Here is a 21670-nt window from a genome sequence, read left to right as displayed (position 1 = left end):
AATTGTCCCCTTTCACAGTCTTAGGGCCATTACACAGACCAAAGCAGAGAAGGTATTGTTTGGTACAGAGGTGGGGAATGGGCTGAAGTGGCCCAGAGTAGGGTATCAGAGCCCAAGCGAGGTAAGGAGAGCATCAGCAGAGGTTGGAGGCAGTCTGTTGCAGACAGATGGGGACTGAGTAGGCTAAGGAGAACATCCATATAATACAGAGTAGGTAGCCCAGTGTGGGAAATTGGAGAGGGAGCAGCCCAGCATGGAGAGTCAGTGCCCTAGCAGGTAAAAGGATCTTTTACACGTTGGTGGGAGAGACCATGGGTGTCAGAGCCTGAGCTGAATGCATCTACACAGGGTGGGAGCAGTTCAGGTTAAGAGTCTGAGGCTGAGCAGGTTGAGGTCCGCATCCCTGGGGAAGCCTGGAGAGGTGTATTTGAGCCAGAGCAGAGTGAAGAGGGCATTCACACAGAGGAGGGAGTCCCCAGAGAGTCAGCACAGAATGGGAATCTCAGTTCAAATACGGAAAGGAGGACACCCATGCAGGAGAAGGATGGAAGAGGATATGGGAGATTAGTTACATACAGAAAGCTTGATCAACTAAGTTAATATAATAAGTATAATGGGAGGCAGATTTCTCACTGTCAGAGAAAGTTGGCAGTACAGAAAGAGAAAGCTAAAATGCATCTTGTGTTGGTATCAAATTAGAAGCATCAGTGTAAACTCGTGATATTCAATATATAAACAGATGAGGATGGGGGAAATGGTGTAAATGTGTGTTGTAGGTGTGTGCGTGTGCCTATGTATGAATATATTTCCCAACTGTACACTGAGTGGTTAGGAACAACAGTACCCCAACAGCAATTAGCACATCGACTGCCAAAAAACATCTTAATCAAATGATCAAATTGAGCATCACTGGTAATGGAACAAATCAAAATTGAACTACTTAATAAGGTAGAGTAAAAATGCAGCACCACTTCAGTGATATTCCTGACAGAGGTGTGTAACTTGAATCTAATTATGAGGAGACATCAGAGACACCCAAAGTGAGGACATTCTACAAAATACCCATCCTGTAACTTTGAGAAGTGTCAGGGTCATAAAACTTAAGGAAAGTCTGAGAAACTCTTCCAGGCTGAAGGAGGCTAAAGAAATGTGACAGCTAAACTCCATACATGATTCCAAACTGAATCTTTTTGCAATAAAAGACATCATTGAGGCACCACTAAAAGTGGTGAGACTTTAATGAAATCTGAGGATCAGATGGTAGTAAAATACCAGTGTTAATTTCTTCATTCTGATAGTTGCGTTGGGATTATGTAGGAGAACATCTTTGGGGGACAAATGCACTGAATTATTTAGGAGTGATGGGGCAGTAAGTCAGCAACTCTTAAATGATTTAGGCAAAAAAATGTTCTCTTTTACTTCCAACTTTTTTTTATAAGTTTGTGAATATTTCAAAGTAAATTCTTAAAAATGATGGTTTTCTGGAAAATCCTAAAATATTTGAATCAAACTTTAAATGGCTACCAAAGCTTTTAAGGTTGGTTTGACCTGAAAAGAGTATATCTGTTAAGACAAAGATTGTGGTAAGTCTAGATTGTCAAGGCCTTGAATTCTAAGCTAAGCAGTTTGGATTTTATTCTATAGTGAGAGGGGTTGTTGGGCAGGGGTTGGCTGTTGGGTCTCTAGAATAAGAAGAGTGACCCACTCTTTTTGGACCATTTTTCTGAGTAACTAAACCTAGCCTTTTTAGCTCCTATTTCCATGAATAATGTAGAAACTACTTGCCATCCTAAACCATGAGAATTAGGAGGAAGAGGCATCATCGCACATATACAACTCAGATTCTTGTTTACTACAGGATTGAATTTAAACCCATGGCCTTTGCTGAGATTCCATGGCTGATCCCTTTCTTTTTTACGACAACCCTGAACAATTTGGAATATGGTCATCCCAAAGTCTTTCTCTTCTGAATGAAATGAACGGACTCTTCAAACATTTCCTCATGTGTTACCCCTTCAGGTCTGTCAGTTACTTATTGAAACATCTCTAAGCACTCTCTCTGTTGTCCACACTTAAAAAATGTGGACCCATATTTTATTATATAAGTTTATTTTTTAGTTACAGTATGGAGTTCTAGAGTTAATTATACCTAATCTTCATCTTCTTTCCTCTCTATTATTAATTAGTCAAGCAGCCATTAAAAATGAGTGTTAGTTGACTTTTTAAAACAACTTATGTTACTTTAGTAATTATAAGAAATTTCACGCATTTAATACTTTTAAGGTAATACAACATTAACGTAACAGAACCAGACAGCACTAAATTCCAGTCCTTGTTTTACTGTTGACTTGCTGGGTATTCTTCATCAAGTTAGTCCTTCTTTGTGCTTTAGTTTCCTCACCTATAAAAGTTGGGGTTAAACTAGAAGGTCTAACTAAGCACAATAACTTTTAAACATTTTTTTATCACAACACACATTAAGGAATACATTTTATACTATGACCTGGTATATATGTCCCTCAATAGTCATTTACAAACCAACCCTTTCTATATGTGACATTCTCTCTCTTAAAATTTTTTCAAGATAAATTCATACAACATAAAATTCTTGATTTTAATTGTTTTAGAAAATGTTCAGTTCAGTGGCTTTTAGAGCATTCACAGTGTTGTGTGAACAGCACCACAATCCAATACCAGAGCATTTTCATCACCCCCAAAAAGAAGCCCCACACCCATTAAGCAGTCACTACTTTTCTCCGGCTTTCCAGCCCCTTGCAGCCACTAATCTATGTGCTGTCACTATGGACTTGCCTATTCTGGATATTTCATATAAATAGAATCACAGAATATATGGCCTTTTGTGTACAGCTTCTTTCACTTAGCATAATGTTTTCAGGGTTCCTCCATGTTGAAGCATGTAGCAATACTTTGTTCCTTTTTATGGCTAAATAATATTCCATCATATGAATATACCATCTTTTGTTTATCCATTCATCAGTTGATGAATATGGGAGTTCTACTTTTTTAACTATTATGAATCATGCTGCTATAAACATTCATGTACAAATTTTTGTTTTGAACACCTGTTTTCATTTCTGTTGAGTATATATCTAGGAGTGGGATTGCTGAGTCATGTGGTAATTCAGTGTTTTAACTTGTCGGGGGAACATCCAGACTTTTCCACAACAGCCACATCATTTTATATTCCCACTCACAATCCATGAAGGTTACAATTTCTCCACATCCCCACTTGTTATTTCTGTGTGTGTGTGCACATATGTGTGTTTTAATTATAACTTTCCTAGTGAGCATGAAGTGATATCTAATTACTGTTTTAGTTTGTATTGCCTAAATGACTTATGGTGTTGAGCACTTTTTCATTGTGTGTCTACTGAAAAGAAGTGTTTTTTCAGGTCCTTTGCCCCTTTTTTAATTGGGTTCCTTGTATTTTTGTTGTTTAGTTTTCAGAGTTCTTTATTCTGGATACTAGACCTTTATTAGATACATGATTTGCAAATACTTTCTCCCACTGTCAGTTGTCTTCATTTTCCTGATACTGTCCTTTAATGTACAAAAGTTTTTAAAATTTTTTATAAAGTCTAATTTATCTTTTTTCTTTTGTCACTTGTGCTTTTGGTGTCATATCTAATAATTCATTGCCAAATCCAAGGTCATGAAAATTTACCCCTCTTTTTTCTTCTAAGAATTTTATAGTTTCACTGTTTACATTAGGTCTTTGATTTACATCGAGTAAATTTTTATGGTGTGAGGTAAGGGTCTAGCTTCATTCTTTCGCATGTGGTTATCCAGTTGTCCCAGCATCATTTGTTGGAAGGACTGCTCATTTCTTTTTGCTTCTTTCACACCTTATAATTCTTTGTTGAAAACTGGACATTTGAATATTACAATGTGGCAGCTCTGAAAATTAGGTGTTCCCCAGGGTTTATAGTTGCTGCTTGTTGTAGCTTGTTATTTAGTGAGTTTTCTCAACTAATTTTGTAAAGTCTGTATTTTTTGTCATGTGTTGCCACTGAAGTATCTGTTTCAGTAGCTAAGTGGTTTGCTAACAATTTGTCAGAGATTTCTCTAATCACATGGGGGGATAAAAAAACTCAGATCTTTGCAGATTGGCTGTGTGTGTGTGTTGGGGCCTGTCTTCACCTGTCAGCCAGGCAGTTTATAACTTTGCATTAGCCTTTACTTACTTACTTGCAGAGCCTGAAGGTCAGCAAGAGGTAAGAGCTTGGGCCTTCTCAGGTCTTTTCTGAGCATGTGCCCAGCCCTATAGGCCTGCAAGTGACCTTCTAGAGTTCCAGGAATATGTCAGAATTTTTCAAAGCCCTAAATGTCTCATTCCTTAACCTTCCCAAGTTTTTTGGTTTGTCTGTTGTTTGTCCCAGCTGTTACCCCTTGCCCCAGCCAGCAGAGGCTGATATATTTGCTTTTAAATGTCTTGGACAAATGCTCTTGCCATGGGAGAGTTTCAGGTTAGGCAAAATACAGTCAAACCCTTCAGGTAGCCTCCAGACAGGTAAAAACAAACACAATTCTTTGAGAATAAAGAATAAGGCCTATTCTGCCCCCTCTGGTACTAGGAATATCTATGCTGGGGATGTGGGCTGTTGTCTTCAAAGCTATTGCTGAGTGGGGATGGAGCCAGGGTAAGTTAAAACCCACAAAACTCTTTCTAAGAGTTGTGTGTTTTTTTCTTATTCTTTACTTGGTTGCTAGAAACTTTTGATTATTTTTTAGAGTAGTGATTCTGCCAGTTTTTTTGCCAGATTCACTCTGCTTCTGTAGAGGGACAGTCTTTTGGCATTCCCTGCTCTGACATTTCCACTGATGTAACCTTCTCTCTCTATATATATTTTAATGCAAGTTGTAGCCCATTAATAAGTTAGGGTCTGTAGTTCGAAAACACTGGTCTAATATCCTTGCTGTGCTAAGAACATATGAACTAAGCAAACAGAGCATTTCTACTCTAAGGGCATGTTGAATAACTTTTTTTCAAATTAGCAGAGGAGTTTGAAAATATAACCAAAGTGATTTTGTCCCACCAACCTTCAGATAAGTTGGCAAAATTGTGGTCACTTCTCATCATGTTACTAGGATATCCAGACAAGTTTCTGAATGGGGGGCCTATTAAAAAATAGGTTCACCTCCACAAACTCCTTGGTCTTAGGGTTGTGCTGTGCAAATTACTTCTTAGAGTGATGTTACTATAGACTTTCCTGTTCCTCTGCTTCAGCTTTGGGACATCCGGAAAAAAGCGGCCATCCAGACATTTCAGAACACCTACCAGGTGTTAGCTGTGACCTTCAATGACACAAGTGATCAGATTATTTCTGGTGGAATAGACAATGATATCAAGGTATGTTTGGTGTTTATGTTACGTTTCCCTTTCACCTGTCTCCACTCACAATGGTGAATCTTTTGAATCTCTCAGATTGTAGTAGCTGTGCATGCTATACCTACCAAAAACGAATATAGTAACTTAGATCTTGTTTTCTTTCTGCCCTATCCTCATTGACTTCCTAAGTCAAGGCTTGCAGTACAGCTCATTGCCCTCAGGGCCCAGGCAGTTAATGTGAAGTGTGAGGTCCTTCTGTGGGGACTGTGAACATGAAGAGTGCATTCCCTGCCCAAAGACATTTGAAACCATTTTCTTTTTGAACTGGGTTGATCTAATGAGATAGCAGTGAATCCGTTTGTGACTCTCTGACCTCTCAGCATGCCTTTGTTTTTGAGACTATGGGAAGGAAGTTTTGGGGAGTCTAGAGCTAAGAATGAGAAAGGTAATGATGCTGGAGAAAGAGGCAGTAGGCCATGTAACAGTACAGAGCAGCCCAGGCTTTCAAGTAATTGACTTGGGTTCTAATGTCAGCTCCACAATTTTCTAGTTTTTGTTACTTCAAACAAGTTCTTTAATTTCTTTAAGCCTCTGTTTTCCCATGTGTGCAGCAGATATAATAACATCTACCTCATAGGGTTGTTGGAGGGATTAAATGAGCCCAATGCATTAGAGCCCCCAGCAGAGGTTCTGGACATAGCAAGTGCCAGTAAATGTGAAGTATTCTTGGCGGGGGGCAGGGGAGACTTCACAGTTTGTGTCTACTTTTATTTATTGGCTTTATTTCAAAGACTGACTTTATTTTCTGCTTTATTGTGAGATTGGTAACTGTGGGATATTCAACTTCTTTGTTGTCTCTGCCTAGAAGTTGTACTGTATTCCCTCCTTGCTGCCTTTGCTGTCACTATGGATGAAATACCGTTGCCTTTGTCTAAAGGTGGTTCCTTAAAAAGAAGGATTTCAACTCTTTTTCTTGTCTCTGGGTCCTCGTGCCATCAATTTTCCTAGATCTTGTATTTTCAGCCGCCTCTTCTGCTTTCATCTTACCAGTATTTTATCCTGCTCATATCTTGGGGGCAGGGCAGGTATCTTCTTTCAACTCCACATCCTCTTATTGCCCTGTCAATCTTGCCCTTCACAGCCAAACTTCTTAAAAGATGATGATCGTGGTGGTGATGATAACAATGTTTTCACCATCCTCTAACACTTTACATAGTGCTTACTTTGTACCAGGTGTTCTTAGAGCTTTACATTATTAAAACATTTAAGCTGCACAATAACCCTATGAAATAAGTACTATTAGTGCCATTTTACAGGTAAAGAAACTGAGCTAAGAGAGGCACAGTTTAACCCAAGGTTGTATAGCTAGTAAGTGATGAACCTCACTCAGTTCACATCCCAGTTTGGTTCCAGAGTCATGCTCCTAAAACCTATGAGAAATCCCCCGAATATTTTTCTACATTCACTGTCTTCATTTCCTTACCTTCCTTTATCAATTCATATCTCCTGATCACTCCTCAACAGTCTGTTTCTGCTTCCATTGTTTAATTGACACTGTTCTCTTCAAGGTCACCAATGATCTCTCTCTCTCTTGCTAAATCCATTAGATCCTTTTAGTCTCTTTTTCCTTACTGGCTGTGACAAGATACTCTCCTATCTCTCTGGCATATCCTTCTCAGGTATCTGCAAGCTATTCTATGCATTCTTTAAGTGCCATTATTCCCCAAGGTTCTTTCCTAGTTGCTCTTCTCACTATATACCTTTTCCCTGGACAGGTCTCATCTACTTCCCTGACTTTAGCTGTCATCTCTAATTCCCAGTCCAGATCTTTAGCTCCAGACTCCTGTATACAACCAGCTACTTAGCACCCCCCACTTGAATATCTCATAATAGTTCAAAATTTAAACTTCATTTCCAAAATTTAACTTCCCATCCCTTTTCCACTTTACATGGAGAATGTGGAATCAGAACATGAGAACTTAATTAGATCATCTTAATAGCTAATGCCTTACTTCTCAGAGTGAAGTTTGGGAACTCACTAGCACTAGAATCACTTGAGGGCTTTTTATACACATGAAAGTAGATTAGTGTCACTAAGCTATGATAATTTTCATACTTTTAAAATTACTATTATTTAAATTTACATACAGTGAGGTTAAATTTTTTTAATGTACAGTTCTATGAATTTTAATTTTTGTATAGATTCATGTAACTGCCACAGAGTACAGAGCTATCACCTCCCAAAATTTTATAGTGCTCCTGTGTCAAACCTGCTCCCCATCCCTAACCCCTACCAACCACTGATGATTTGCCCTATAGTTCCTTTTCTAGAATATTATATAAATGGAATTTTATAACCTTTGAGACTGTATATAGACAGTATGTAACCTTTTGAGACTGGCTTCTCTTATTGAAGGTATAAAAATGTGGTGCCCTCATCTCCACTGTGAGGATAGACTGGCCTGGAAGAGCCTGGTTTTTGTTTGCTTCTCAGGCCGTCCAGTAGCACTGCACGTTCCAAGAAAGGAGAAACGAATAAGGGATGGGAGCCCCATTTCACAATCTGTGGTGAACAAATCTGTGTCTGCTGATGAGCAAAAATTCTGTTCCTGCCTATGCTGTTCCTGCCAGCTCTTGGATTGTCTTCACAGGGATAGGATTGCGGAGTTAGGAAGTGAATAAAAGAAGATGATGTGCCCCTGCTTGATGGCCTTGAAGGTCCAACTAGCAGTTTTTTGGCATTTTTTGTGATCCTGAGCTCTAGTCAGAATGGCAGTTTAGTTGATTCTTTTGGGTTTTTTAATATAGTGAGAGAACAGATAGATCCTCACTGATGTCCAGCCTCTTCTCTCATCCCTTCAGTTATCTGGGCCACAAGGATCTTTCTAAATCAGTTCTGACCAATTCATTTCACTACACTGACTCTTTCTGTAGTTCCCCAGTGGGAGATAAAGTCCAACCCAGGCATTCAAAACCTTTCAATCATTGTCTGCTGCCTCTCTTTGCCTAATTTCCTACAATCCAGCTTTTTTTTTTAATGCCCCTGCTTTCACACATTATCTTTGCCTTAGAATACCCTTCTACTTTGTCTAAGTAAAAAACACCTCTTTCTCCTTCCATACCCTGGTCAAGCGCTTCATTCTCTGTGAAACCTTCCCTTTCTCACTCCTATCCCTGTCCCACAGGAGAGTTAACCCCTCTGCCCTCTTTGCTGTTGCACCTTGTACAGACCTCTCTTCAGTTGTTTACATGTCTGTTTTCCTTAATAGACTCAATGCTCCTTGAAAGCAGGGACTGTGTCTTTTTATCCCCAGCAGTGCCTGCCACCAACCAGATTCCCAAGTGTTCACTCAGCAGCTAATTAGGACATTTGAAAAATGCTTAAATTAGTGCCCTACCCAGTCTTTCTGTGGCAAGTCCCAGATATGTTTTGGCTCAGCACAAACAACACATGCAGGCCTCAAGGAGAAAACTCTGGAAATAGCACCCAAGGGCTGCGAGGGATGGTGAATTGCATTCTCTCTTGAAAAGCTTAAGATTTCAACAATGCCTTCTCTTAAGAGGAGGAACAATAACCTGAACAAAAATGTCCACCACTTCAAGCTTTCCTAATTATTGAGGCAGCAAACATTCTGACAGATATGATTGTATATAAAGTGTGTTGGGTTCCACACATGAATGAGTTATTGACAGGGAAAGTAGAGTTGTCTGCCTTATCTATTGCTTTGACATACAACACCGAACTCATTTCTAGATGAGTAAAGTGCCTTGCTTAAAGGGACAGTAAATTATTTTCATTTATAAGAACTATAGCAATATTTAATTGAATTTAGAGGAAATTTTGTATAATACTAATGACCTTAACAAAATTGCTGTTTTTTCCATGACATTCCAGACCATTTTTATTGGCTTTAATATGTTTTTTACATAGTTGCAGTCTGTAAATATGAATACTGTTTTGTATTTTCTTTATTTCCTTAATAGCTTATTATATAAACATTTTAAATTCGATCTTCACAGTTATTTTTAGCAAAGTTGCTTAATAATAGCAGTTATTGAGGGCCTGCTGTGTACCAGGCATATGCTAAGGATTCTGTTTGTAATCCTCACAGTAGCCCTAAGGAGTAAATGTATCCCCATCTTACAGACCAGAAGCAGACTCAGGGGGTTAGTGGCCTGATAATACACAACTCTTAAGATGAAAAGACTGGTTCAGTTTGACCCTATATCCCTACTCTTCCTCTGATACTCTCTCTAGCATGAGAATTCATAGTATTGCAATGTGTTTACGAGCCATAACTTAATAAACCGTTTATTTTCCCTCTCTGACATTAGGTTATTTTCAGCTGAACTGTTTCTTTTACATTTCCTACCCAGGCAACACTGAATCTACAATCTACTTCTTTTAATAAGTATGCTTAGTGTATGTATACATATGTGTGTGCATTTGTGTGTATACATATAACATTAAATGAAGATTATTAAGCATCTGTATTTTTGCAAATTACCTTGTTACATACATGTTACATGCAATCATAGACTTTCAAATGACATGTTTACTTGTTTTTATATAGTTTGTTTTTAACTGCTAAGCATGATAGTTTAAGCACTTTAAATGCTAGTTTAATTCCTAATACATTTTATGATTTGAAAATAACCTCAAATTCTACTTTTGTTAAACTTCATCTTAATATTTGACATTCATTCATTTATATTTCTCTAGTCAAACATAGTAACTTTTACTACTGTCTAAGAAAGACAAGTTTTTTCCTCTTTGACAGAAATCCTGTATTTTTTTAATTGTGTAACAACAAAACTTTATTTATGAACCCTGAAATTTGAATTTCATGTTGTTTTGACATGTCAAGAAACAGAATTCTTCTTTTGATCTTTTTTTCCCCCCACCCACAGAAATCCTATATTTTTGTGGTAAAATACTTGACCCAGAGCCAGATTAAGAAGGGCTACTAATTTCTCCAGGCAAGTGACTTCTCAATAACTCTATTTCTTTGTTATATCCTCAATTTGACTGCTGGGAGCACCTTTCTGTTTTTGCAGGTCTGGGATCTGCGCCAGAACAAGCTGACCTATGCCATGAGAGGCCATGCAGATTCTGTGACTGGCCTGAGTTTAAGTTCGGAAGGCTCTTACCTCTTGTCTAATGCAATGGACAATACAGGTAACTTTGGGAAGGAAAGCTCCAGTGCCCAGCCAGTGTGGACCCTAAAGAGAGTGGGCGTTGGGTGCTAGGAATGTGTGCTGGGATAAATGAGGGTCCAAGAAAGAGTAAAGGATGGCTGCCCAGGTTTCCACTGGGGCAATTAGGAGAACACGTTGTAATAACAAAAGCTTTTAAAACTATGGGCAAGAAGCCAGGATGATAGTCCTAGTTCTGCCATCTAATCCCTTAGCAACCTTGCACATAGCATTTCTCCTCTCTGGGCATCAGTTTCTACACTGATAAAATAAGAGGGCTGGACTTTACTTCTAAAGTCCCATATCAGCTCTGGTATGCTATGGATCTAAGGCTAGATCCAAGCAGGGTACAAGAAACTCCTGGTGATTCGTTTATTGAGAAACATGATTGTCTGGAGATCCGTCCAAGGCAGTTCTCAGAGCACCAGGCTTGGATGATCAATAATCCTGTCGATTCCTCAGTTGTGCTCTTTCTGCCGATGTATCTTCTCTCCCACTCCAACGTATTGGTGTGTCAAGAGGTTTTCATAAAACATCTCAGCATTCTGGATTTACACACCCTCTTGCCCTTCCTTTGCTGGTTCTTGAGTTTTTGGGTGAGAGGATGGCTTTACTATAGCAAAAAAGGATCTTGACTTGTTGGATTATATGTTTACTATTGGGAAGGTTTGGAAATGACCCTCTGGTATACAAGTTCATGTACTTGTCAGGAAGAAAATGTTTCACTGACACTTTGTAAAGAAAACATTGCCTAGCAAGCACTCAGTGTAGCTCAGTAAATAATTATTAAGTGAATGAACATCCTTTACCTTACGACTGTATGTTCAGCTCAATAGCAAACTTTTGTCCATAGCTTCACCTTTTTATGCCTACCTGACTTCAAGGATTATGGTTGTTTTCACACTCAAATAAAATGACATCATTCAGGTTCCACTATAGGTTAGCTTTATTTAACAACAGCTGTAGCCACTGCTTGCCAAGGATGTTTCTATCTCAACTTCAGTGGATTTACTATTGACTAATTCTAGCATTGTGCACAGTAAGGAAAGATGAGATTCCCTAAATAGTTATTAAAATAAGAATTTCTTGTTATGGCTACATAAAAAATTTATAAATTATTTTTGTCTATTGCCTCCGATCTTTTTTTTAAATTGTGTATCACTTTATTTATTATTAAGGTATCATATACGCTCTTATGAAGGTTTCACATGAAAAACAATGTGGTTACTATATTCCCCCTTACTGAGTACCCCCATACCCCATTGCAGTCACTGTCCATCAGTGTAGTAAGATGCCACAGAGTCACTACTTGTCTTCTCTGTGCTACACTGTCTTCCCCATGATCCCCCCCACACCATGTGTACTAAACATAATACCCCTCAATCCTCTTCTCCCTCCCTCCCCACCCACCCTCACCTACCCCTCCCCTTTCGTAACCTCTAGTCCCTTCTTGGAGTCTGTGAGTCTGCTGCTGTTCAGTTCGTTCAGTTTTGCTTCATTGTTACACTCTACAAATGAGGGAAATCATTCAGTATTTGTCTTTCTCTGCCTAACTTATTTCACTGAGCATGATACCCTCTAGCTCCATCCATGTTGCTAATGGTAGGATTTGTTTCTTTCTTATTGCCTCCAATCTTTTAAAGCCCTTTCACATGTATCGTCTAACTTAAAAAAAAAAAAAAAGGTGGTATTCTCATTTTATGGAGGAGACCAAACAGAAAGAACCTCACTAATTTACCTGATACTACTCTTATATATAGCAGAATTCAAATTAGAATCAAAATTCCTTTTTCTAACTCTTGGTACTTGGTGCTCTTCCAATATATTTAACCATGTTCAAGTTTCGACTGTCAGGTGCCTCTGTGATCAAAATTAGAAAAGATCGGTCCTGAGTTTGGTTTTTATACATTGTCCCAGTAGTCAGTGGTACTTAGATGGTATATTGAATGCTAGATGTGACTATTTGGGTTCGCAGAAGAATCATTTGCAAAATGTTTTATTGATTTCGCAAAATGTCACACCCAGCTACTTTCTGTTGCAAATCCCCAGCAATGGGTTTGATGTTTCCCCTTCCTACTCCCTCAGCTCGTCTGTGCCCTTAGTCCCTATCAGTGGAACTTGAATGCATTTCATTCCTGTTAGAAAAAGAAAAAAACCTTATCAGGTCCAGTAGCAATGTACCATGTTGGACTTCATCCACCCAGGAAACAGTAGCTGCCATTGACATGATACTAACTTCAGCTGAGTTCTCAGGAGGCCTTTGGCTGATAGCTGTTTTGCTTTGTTTATTTGAATTTGCAGTGCGGGTCTGGGATGTTCGGCCATTTGCTCCCAAAGAGAGGTGTGTGAAGATATTTCAAGGAAATGTGCACAACTTTGAAAAAGTGAGTTCTTCACTGCAGAGGAATTTTATAGTCCATTTGATTCAAAGAAACATTTAAGATGATGCTAAGGCACAATATTTACATATATCAAATTATATTGTATACCTAAAATTAATAATGTTATATGTCAATTATATCTCCATTTTAAAAAAAGGAAGGTGGTAAGGATAGAGAGCAGTAGCTCTGCTATTTCCGTAACACTGTTCTCCATCAGAACTCTGCTTGCCGTAAATAAAGCTAATAGAAGCATAGGGAGGAAGGCAATCACATATACAAATTGTGATGGGGCTTTTATGACTTCTGACTGCAACAAGACACTCCTATCCTTTAAGTATCTTGGGAACTTTGAAGCTCTTGGGTCTGTGTTCCATATGGGACCCAGACCCGTGTGGCTTTTACCCAGATGCCTTCTGTCGTCCTCCCAGTGACCAGCTGTTAGAGCCCTGAGAATATAGCCCTCCTCTCAGTAAGCACCAGGCCCAAGTTCTGAATTTTTTCTAAACTCTAAAATTATGGGTCAGTTCTTAAAAGCAGCTTTTCCTTCAGATAATTTGTTAATGAGACTAATGTTTTTCTTTTGAGAGCCCATTCAGTTTCACTTTTTAAATCAAATCTTGTTTTTTGTTGGATTTGGTTTTTGTTTTCCTTCAAGATAAACAAATTTTTTAATGAGGATCAAGATAAATGGAGCAAAGGGAGCCTCCATATTTAGGCAGAACAAAATTTTGTTGCCAAGTCCACTCTGATTTCCAATAAGTTAAGCATTTGCTACAGCTGGTTTTTATATGGTATGAAATAACAAAATATGCTGTCTTGGCCCACAGAATATAAGCTAACTGCTGGTCATATTTCTGGGGAGAATAATTAAAACTCTACTTAAGAAATTTAAAGCCTCTCAGTGATTCTATAGTTTAATACAGAAAGGTCTAGTACATTACTATTTCATTGGATTCCTGCTTATTCATCACTATAGAATCTTCTGAGATGTTCTTGGTCACCTGATGGAAGCAAGATAGCAGCTGGCTCAGCCGACAGGTAAGGATTACTGGGCATGAAGTAAAGAATGATGTAGCTCTGCAAGTGTCTTCTCATGTTTAATACATTAAGCGTGGGTACGAGCTAGAGCAGACATAGAGTTATAGCTGTACTCAGAGGTGAAGCCATGTGCAGTATGAAGGGTTTCAAGATCATGTCCAACAAGGACATTATTTCTACCCCCTTTGGATACATTTTAGACCTGAAGGATAAACGTTTCTTTGATTCTGTTGGAGTCCCTTTACCATCTAAATTAAACTCAGACTCTCCTGCCATGCTTCAGTTCATTCAAATACATACTGTATACTGTTCTCTCCCACTGTAACCATAATGCCTCACTCACATGGAACTTTCCCTATTCATATATCCCTGTACCTCCAGTCTTCTCTGTCATATTCCCTCTTCTGCATTATCCAAACTCCTGTATCTCTCTAGTAATTGCTCCTATATTATGTCTATAAACTTTTCCTGGCCCCTCCATCCCTTACCTCTCAGGCATAACTGATTGGTCTTTGCTCTTGTGTTGTAGTCAGACTTTACACATCTAATCTGCATTATTGTGTTTTATATCTTAGAGTAAGACAAACATAGTGGGGCACCCCCTCTAAATTATTTGCTTCCACAGATGAGGGAATGAGTCAGTCATCTCTGAACCCCAGGTAGTACTTGACCTATTCTAAGCACATAGTGATTATTACATGAATGCTTAGCTCAGTGATGTCAGATTTGACCCTGCATATCAGCTCAGCTATTGGTAATGGCTGCCTGTGTTAAGGATGACTCAGAGCTGGGTCTGAGCTCAGTGGGAAAAGTGCCATGATTGCTACATGAGCGGTGTGGCAGCATGCGGGCTGGGTGTGTCCAGCCCTGAGCTGCATTAAGAGACTGAGACTTTAACTGTGAACTTAAACTGGCTCAGGCATTAGGTGATTAATTAGAAAGAGAAGGAAGAGAGTTCTTCTGTCAGGTAGAATTGTACTTAGTATGTCTACCTGTTCTTGGGAGAGAGTCAGGGTGAACAGGAACATCCAGGTGCCAGGCTGTTGGGCCACAGATGTGAATGTTAGGTGTGATGAAGCCCTTTGATGGTAAGCTCTGGGGTTAACTCCTTTCGCAGATGCCTTTGCCCTTTTTAGCTTAGCCCCATGGTTCTCCTCCCTTAGCGATTTTCCTGCTGCCCTCTCGGCAGGGGCACAATCCTGTAAACATGAAGCCTTTCCTGGGCTAGCTTGGGCTTTCAGCACGTCCCAGGGTTTTCTTCTGTTTGGGGCCCTCACACAGCTGTAGAGAAGCCTCGCTTTGGTCTGTCACATACCTTTCTCCTTGTGAATAATGCTGAACATACCTGAAGATTGCAGAGTCTGCTTGTTTTTCCTGGAAAGTTTAATGCAGGAAAAATGGACAACTATTCAGGTATTCATTCTCTGGAGGGCGAAAGGATCTGGGTGAAACAGTGCCACATTGATGGTTTGAGTCCTGGTGGTTTAGAAAGCTGCCTTGAAGAGGGAATCCAAGGGACTTATATTTGTCAAGTTACTAAAGAAACAGGTCCATAGCCAACAGAGGGTATTATGCTGTCTTGCCAATGGGTTTCAGCCCTGCCACCGTGTCACATGCAGAGCACTAGGTGGAGCTCTTTATATCAAGTCAACAGCCATGTAGTGCCCACAGGTGGGCAGTGAGCTAGTCAGCCAGGGCCAGGTGAGAATCCTGGCCACAGGAGCTCTCATTTTATCCACACTCCACCCCTCCAGGATTCTCTCCTCTCAATCTATGTGCCCTCAGTCCTCTGCAATGGTCCCTGTGCAAGGAAGCTCGAACATTGTTCTCCAGCCTCTCCAGCAAAAAGACTAGCAGACACACAGGCCAGACTCATGGCTCTGTCTCTGACCTCTGCCTCTTTGGTCTTAATGGTTGAACTGCTGCTCTGGTTTCAGCTGTTGCCATACCTCCAGTAAGATCCTATTTGGCTTCCCATCTAATTTCCTTCCATCTACTCCTGCCTGTATTAAATCAACCCACATCTGGGTCCTCATAACCTTCATGGGGCCCCTTAAATCCTTCTTGTGAGTAACAGGTCTTATTTCTTTCTGGGTTCTCATTGCTTCAGCTACTGTACATGTCACCTCGCACTTTGTCATTGCTGCCTCAAGGTGGGTGGCACTGTCAGGGAAGACAGCTTTCCCATCTCTGATCCCGACAGAACAATTCCATCCGCCCCTAAGCCTGAGTATAGGGGTGGAGCATAGAGTGCCCCACAACCCGGGGAGGGGGCTGCTCCTCTCCTTGGGGAACTTTCAGCTGCTGGGTCTTTATTTTCTTTACAACCACTGAGCATGCTTTCAATACAGGAGGCACCAGTGCCTCCGGCCCCACCCCTTCATCCTTCCCCAGCTCCTCCATTTCTGGGGCTGATGGCATCTTTCTCTCCACTCCCCCGAGTGCCTCTTCTGCTACAGTGCCTGGCAACAGTGCCAGCTCGGTCTTCAGAAGCCCTCTTACCTTCAGCTCAATGCTTCGCAGCTGACGTTCTCGTACCACCTCCGCCTGTGCTTCCCTCAGGAGCTCGTCCCTTGCTCTTATGGCCTCTTCCTCCTTTGGAACACCTGGCAGCACTGCCATCTCGTCTCCAATGGCACCTTGCTGCCGGCGCTCTCATGCTGCCTCCTCCCGCATCAATGTCATTTCCTTCTTCAGGGAATCCACAGAAGTTTGCAGCTCACATTCTTGTGCCCATTTCTTGGGTCTCCTGTGTAGACTTTTTTAATACTGTGAGAAGCAGCCAACCCACAGTCCCTCCTGCCTTACAGGCACTCTGTTTCTCAAAGGATCTGCTTATTATACCAAGAACCACCCCACTGCCTCGGCTGTCACCTCCACTTGCTGCCAGTCCTGGGGTGGGGCCCAGCCCTCTAGGAGACAAGCCAACTCAGACCACATACCCACTGGGGGACAATCCACTGTTCTCCCATTCACAGGGAGGGGCAGCCCGCTGAAGCACCCCTCCTTTAAGGGCAGCCTGTCTATTTCCTTAGTCAACAATGAACCCTGTCGACTTTTGCCAATTGCTTGCCAATGGGTTTCAGCCATGCCATCCTGTTGCGTGCAGAGCACTGGGCGGAGCTCTTTATATTAAGTCAACAGCAGTGTATTGCCCACAGGTGTGCAGTGAGCTAGTCAACCAGGGCCAGGTGAGAATCCTGGCCACAGGAACTCTCATTTTATCCATATACACTAAGTGAAGTAAGTCAAGACAGAGAAAGATAAATACCATATGATTTCACTCACATATGTGGAATCTGAAAACAAAAACAAACTCATAATAAACACAGAATAAAATGGTGATTGCCATAGGAAGTGAGGGTGGGGGATAGGTGAAATAGGTGAAGGGATTTAGAGGAACAAACTTACAGTTATAAAGTAAGTAAGTCACAGGGATGAAAAATACAGCATAGGTAATATAATCAATAATACCGTAATAACTTTGGTGACTGATGGTAACCACCCTTAGCATTGTGAGCATTTCATAATGTATATATAATTGTTGAACCACTATGTTGTACACCTGAAACTAACATAATACCATGTCAACCATATTCAATTTAAAAAAAGAAATGGGTCCATGTGGATAAATGAGAGTTTCTGTGGCCAGGATTCTCACCTGGCTGTGGTTGACTAGCTCACTGCACACCTGTGGGCAATACATGGCTGTTGACTCTATAAAAAGAGCTCCACCCAGTGCTCTGGGCGCGACACGGTGGCAGGGCTGCAAGGCTGTCGGAGAGCAGAGGCTGGAGTGGTGGCAGCACTGACGACAGGCCCAGAGGATGGCTGTGCAGGCCGAGAGGCCCAGAGGCAGAGATTGGCTTGCTGCATGCAGACTTGCTCTGAATGAATGGGATTTTAGTGATTGACCTGCCACCGTAGAAATAAAGTTGGGTATAACCCTTTCACCCCAAGAATGTTCTACTGTCATTTCTTTGGTCACATTGAATCCATAGTGAACTTGCCTGGGGCTGAAACCCATTGGCAAGACAGTCCATAACCTAAGATATCTTGCATTCTGATAGAGTAAGACCCATTGTTTTTTACATCATTTTCAGCAGAGATATTGTATCTTTTTTATGTAATTAAGCTTTTAAATGTTACTTGCTTAAGCTTTTCTTCTGAGCAGTTTGTTTCTGACATTAGCCGTTTCTGCCTTTCAGTATCCTCTCTTCCTCCTTTTCTCTCTGCTGTCCCTTTAAATCTTAATGTAGAAGCATGGCTCTGGTCTGGGGAAAGCCTGCATGTGTACCTGTTGAGGTTGGCCAAATTTCACTGACCACCTCACCAGTTAGCCCCAAGTCAGCATGCAGCTCTGTTACATGAGGAGCCTGGTTCCTGCTTAATGCTGCCATGCCAAAGTAAAGAAAGGACAAGGAACCCCGTAAATTTAGCATCTAATTGGCCACCATGGAGAGTGAGGCCTTGAAGTAAATCCTTGGAGATCTGGGGTTCTGTTGGCTTTTATGTGCCTGGAAAATGTATCCACTGCTTTTCAGCGTGGCCTGGATTTGGCAAGTCTCCTTTCTCCACTTCCAAGTCACCTATCTCCTCATGTTTAAACTTGAGACCTTTCAACAGTCCTATCAATAACTATAGGAAAAACTGGCTTGTCTCTGCTATGAGTGCTGTAGTCTGTTAACTTCATGAAATTCTGCTTTGATTACAAATGTATCCATCCATAACAATAGCTATTATTAATTCTGTATGCCAAGACTTTGCATACATTATCTCATTATTTCTCTCAACCAAACTGTGAGATCATTATTGTCTGCACAGTACAGCTAAGGGAAGAGAAGCGCAGAGAAGTTAAGTAAATATCTAAGGTTTCTTAGCTAGCTGTTCTATAGTTTCACTGAAACTTGAACCCAGGTCTTTTTGACTCGAGTCCATACAGTTTTTCACTATACCACATGGCCCTTTGCTGGGTTAATGAGGACAGCTATTTGTGCACAGCAAGAAAGAAGACAGTAGGGAGAACATGAGCATCAGAGCCAAGGATTCTATAGACAGATGGGGTTTCCTGTTTCTCTTCCATCTTGCTCAGAACTCTTATTTAGTTCCTGTGGAACCTTGCCTTTGAGAACTAAACAGTGTAATTGAGAGACTGATTTATTTGCATTTTAAACCAAAAGTGTAATGTTGCACGAGAACTAGGCATTTTACACTCAAGTACTGGTGAGTGTGCCCTTTTAGGTGTTAACTGAAAAGAACCAATATGTAAATAATTTTTATAATTTACATGCTTGAAAATCACCAGCCCTTTAAATTTACCTACAGATTATTTTTGCATGGTCATACAAAGATAGTATCTTCTTATTTTACCTGTCAGCTTAAAATGACCCAAGCAAGGTTGAAGGTCAGAAGAACTTCTTTGGGGTTGGAAGGGAAAGGATGGAGACAGGGTGTTTGAAGGTGGGAAGGGAAAGGAGAATGCTGGAATACCTTAAGAGGTCTAATCGTAGTTCTGCCAAGGAGCTGCTGATGAACTGTGTCACCTTAGAAAAGTCCCTGTACCTTAATTTTCTTATCTATAAAATAATTTAGACTAGTTGATTTCTTTTGGTCCTTTCCCATGCTAGAATTCAGTATTCTTTCTGCCTATGAATTCAGTGCAAGATTTGAGTCAAGTGTATATTTGGTCTATGTTTATATATGTTTATATCCTATCCCTTTTCTGGGCTCTGATTTTAATACAATACTAAGAAATTCAGGTGAATCTACAACCTAGGCTCCCAGCCTGTCATAAGTTGGGTTACCTTTAAGCCATTACTGACTACATATGAGGTTAATGATAGCCTAATTATATTTGATGTTCTTTGAAGACAATTTCTGTGTGGCATATGTAGGAAAGACTGTCTTTCTTCATGTTCTTTCTTATTTCAGAAGCTTGTGTTTAGAAATGCCAGTAATGCTTATATTTTTAGCTATTCCTGTTTCTTGGGCAGGGCCTATGCCTTAATTCAAAGTCTGTATTCCTAGTTCCTAACAGTTCAGTATGGCGTGAATAAATTGTTTCCATTTCCCTTAAAAAGCCATGCCTCTACCCTCCCCTCTGCTCCAGGAGGCCTTAGCCTTGCTCTTCATGATACTTTACAGGTTTGTGTATGTGTGGGATACCACAAGCAGGAGGATTTTGTATAAGCTGCCTGGACATGCTGGCTCCATCAATGAAGTGGCTTTCCACCCTGACGAGCCCATCAGTAAGTCAGTCTTGACTATGGGGAAGGGGAAGCTGTGGGGATCTTCCTAAAAGGGCCCTGAGATGCAGAGGTGGGCATCCGTGTTATGCAAATTTCCATACAAGCAGTCTTTATGGACATCATTGACAGCCTCACCATCATTCTAAGTGGTGAGGGTAAGAGCAATGTTCCATTTTCTTCTCAAGCTCAGAGGGACATTGGTTAGTCTATTTCTAGTTTTTCTGAATTTACTTGCTTCAAGTCTATGCTTCATTGATATATATGGATAAAAGATTGATTTTCTTAATATTCAGTTATAAATTGTGACTTACATTTTATTGGCTAGGTAATTAAATAATGGGCCTTGAATTTAAGGTGAACAGGTAACTTTCTTGCAGGCTAAGTGTAACAAGCAGAAGCACATTTACATTGTGACTGGTACAGATGATTCTCCTCTAGAATAACTGAGAAAGTCCTTTTCTTAGGGCTGACTGATGAGGAACATCAGGATTTAGGCCCTGATAATGTTATTCCCCACAGCACAGTTCACCCCTGTGGCTTTGAGAGGACTTGGACTGAGAAGCCAGGCTTCCTGTGAATGGTGTTTAGAAGGAGGGGAATTTAAGCTAATTCCATTTGTTCTTTTATACCAAAATTGGCTCTTGACACAAGAGCCCTTGAACACCAAGTCTCCTCGAGCCTTCGTTATTTCCAGTTATCTTCTCTGTCCTTTTCCCCTCAGTTCTCTCGGCATCCAGTGACAAGAGACTCTATATGGGGGAGATTCAGTGAAGATACAGGATGGAAGACTGCAAGGCTACTTGATCTTGAGACCTCAGTCTGCATACATAGCATCAAATGATGCCCAGGCCAGCATCCTACCTTCAGATTAAGATCATTACTAGCAAGAAACCAGGCCGAGGTGGCTCTATTCCAACAACCACTTGTTTCCCATTCCACCAGGATGATTAAGGCAAGCTTGCAGTGACCTCTAAAAACCACCTGCCAGATTTCAGGGACTGTTTGGGGAGTTTTTCCTCCTTTTTTAAAAAAAATAAGGTTTCTTCATAAGGGACAAACATTGGTCGGTTTATATTGTCCTGTTTTCTAATGCAGGCTGAAGATAGGAAATGTTACTGAAATTTGTTTGTTGGGGATCATTTTTTTTTAATTCAATAACTGGCTTATATGATATTTTCTTTGTGTTTCTCTGAGTTGTTTTGTATTAAAAACCAAATAGATGCCTTTTTATAAGACCCATGTGGATTGGATTTATTGCTGTCCTTTTTTTAGGCTTGATGGGTGTAAATCTGAGCAGGGCATGATGTGACCATGGGATAAAGTCTATTTAAACTCCTAAGATCTGTTTACTGGGCTATTCTGGGGGCTTCCCCCTCCCCTTTTCTTAGCTTTTAGGCTTACTTGCTTTCATGAAAATGACAGAATAATTATCAGTAACAAATACTTCTCTTCTGTAC

General features: G+C 40.5%; 1 protein-coding gene across 1 annotated transcript in view; it reads left to right on the top strand.

Annotated features, from left to right (window-relative positions):
- SNRNP40 (small nuclear ribonucleoprotein U5 subunit 40) overlaps positions 1 to 21448 on the top strand; it is a 29495-nt gene extending 8047 nt beyond the window's left edge. The window contains exons 5-10 of the mRNA XM_036885206.2: positions 5249 to 5371; positions 10409 to 10529; positions 12848 to 12930; positions 13904 to 13965; positions 20110 to 20213; positions 20935 to 21448. Coding sequence (XP_036741101.1) covers positions 5249 to 5371; positions 10409 to 10529; positions 12848 to 12930; positions 13904 to 13965; positions 20110 to 20213; positions 20935 to 20984 — 543 coding nt within the window. The 3' untranslated portion in view covers positions 20985 to 21448. The remainder of the gene's footprint in view (positions 1 to 5248; positions 5372 to 10408; positions 10530 to 12847; positions 12931 to 13903; positions 13966 to 20109; positions 20214 to 20934) is intronic.
- Positions 21449 to 21670: the final 222 nt, after the last annotated feature.

Source organism: Manis pentadactyla, chromosome 4 (assembly GCF_030020395.1).
Source record: "Manis pentadactyla isolate mManPen7 chromosome 4, mManPen7.hap1, whole genome shotgun sequence".
Classification (NCBI taxonomy): domain Eukaryota; kingdom Metazoa; phylum Chordata; class Mammalia; order Pholidota; family Manidae; genus Manis; species Manis pentadactyla.
The sequence above is the reverse complement of the archived record's forward strand: the minus strand, read 5'-3'. Positions and strand labels throughout refer to the sequence as shown.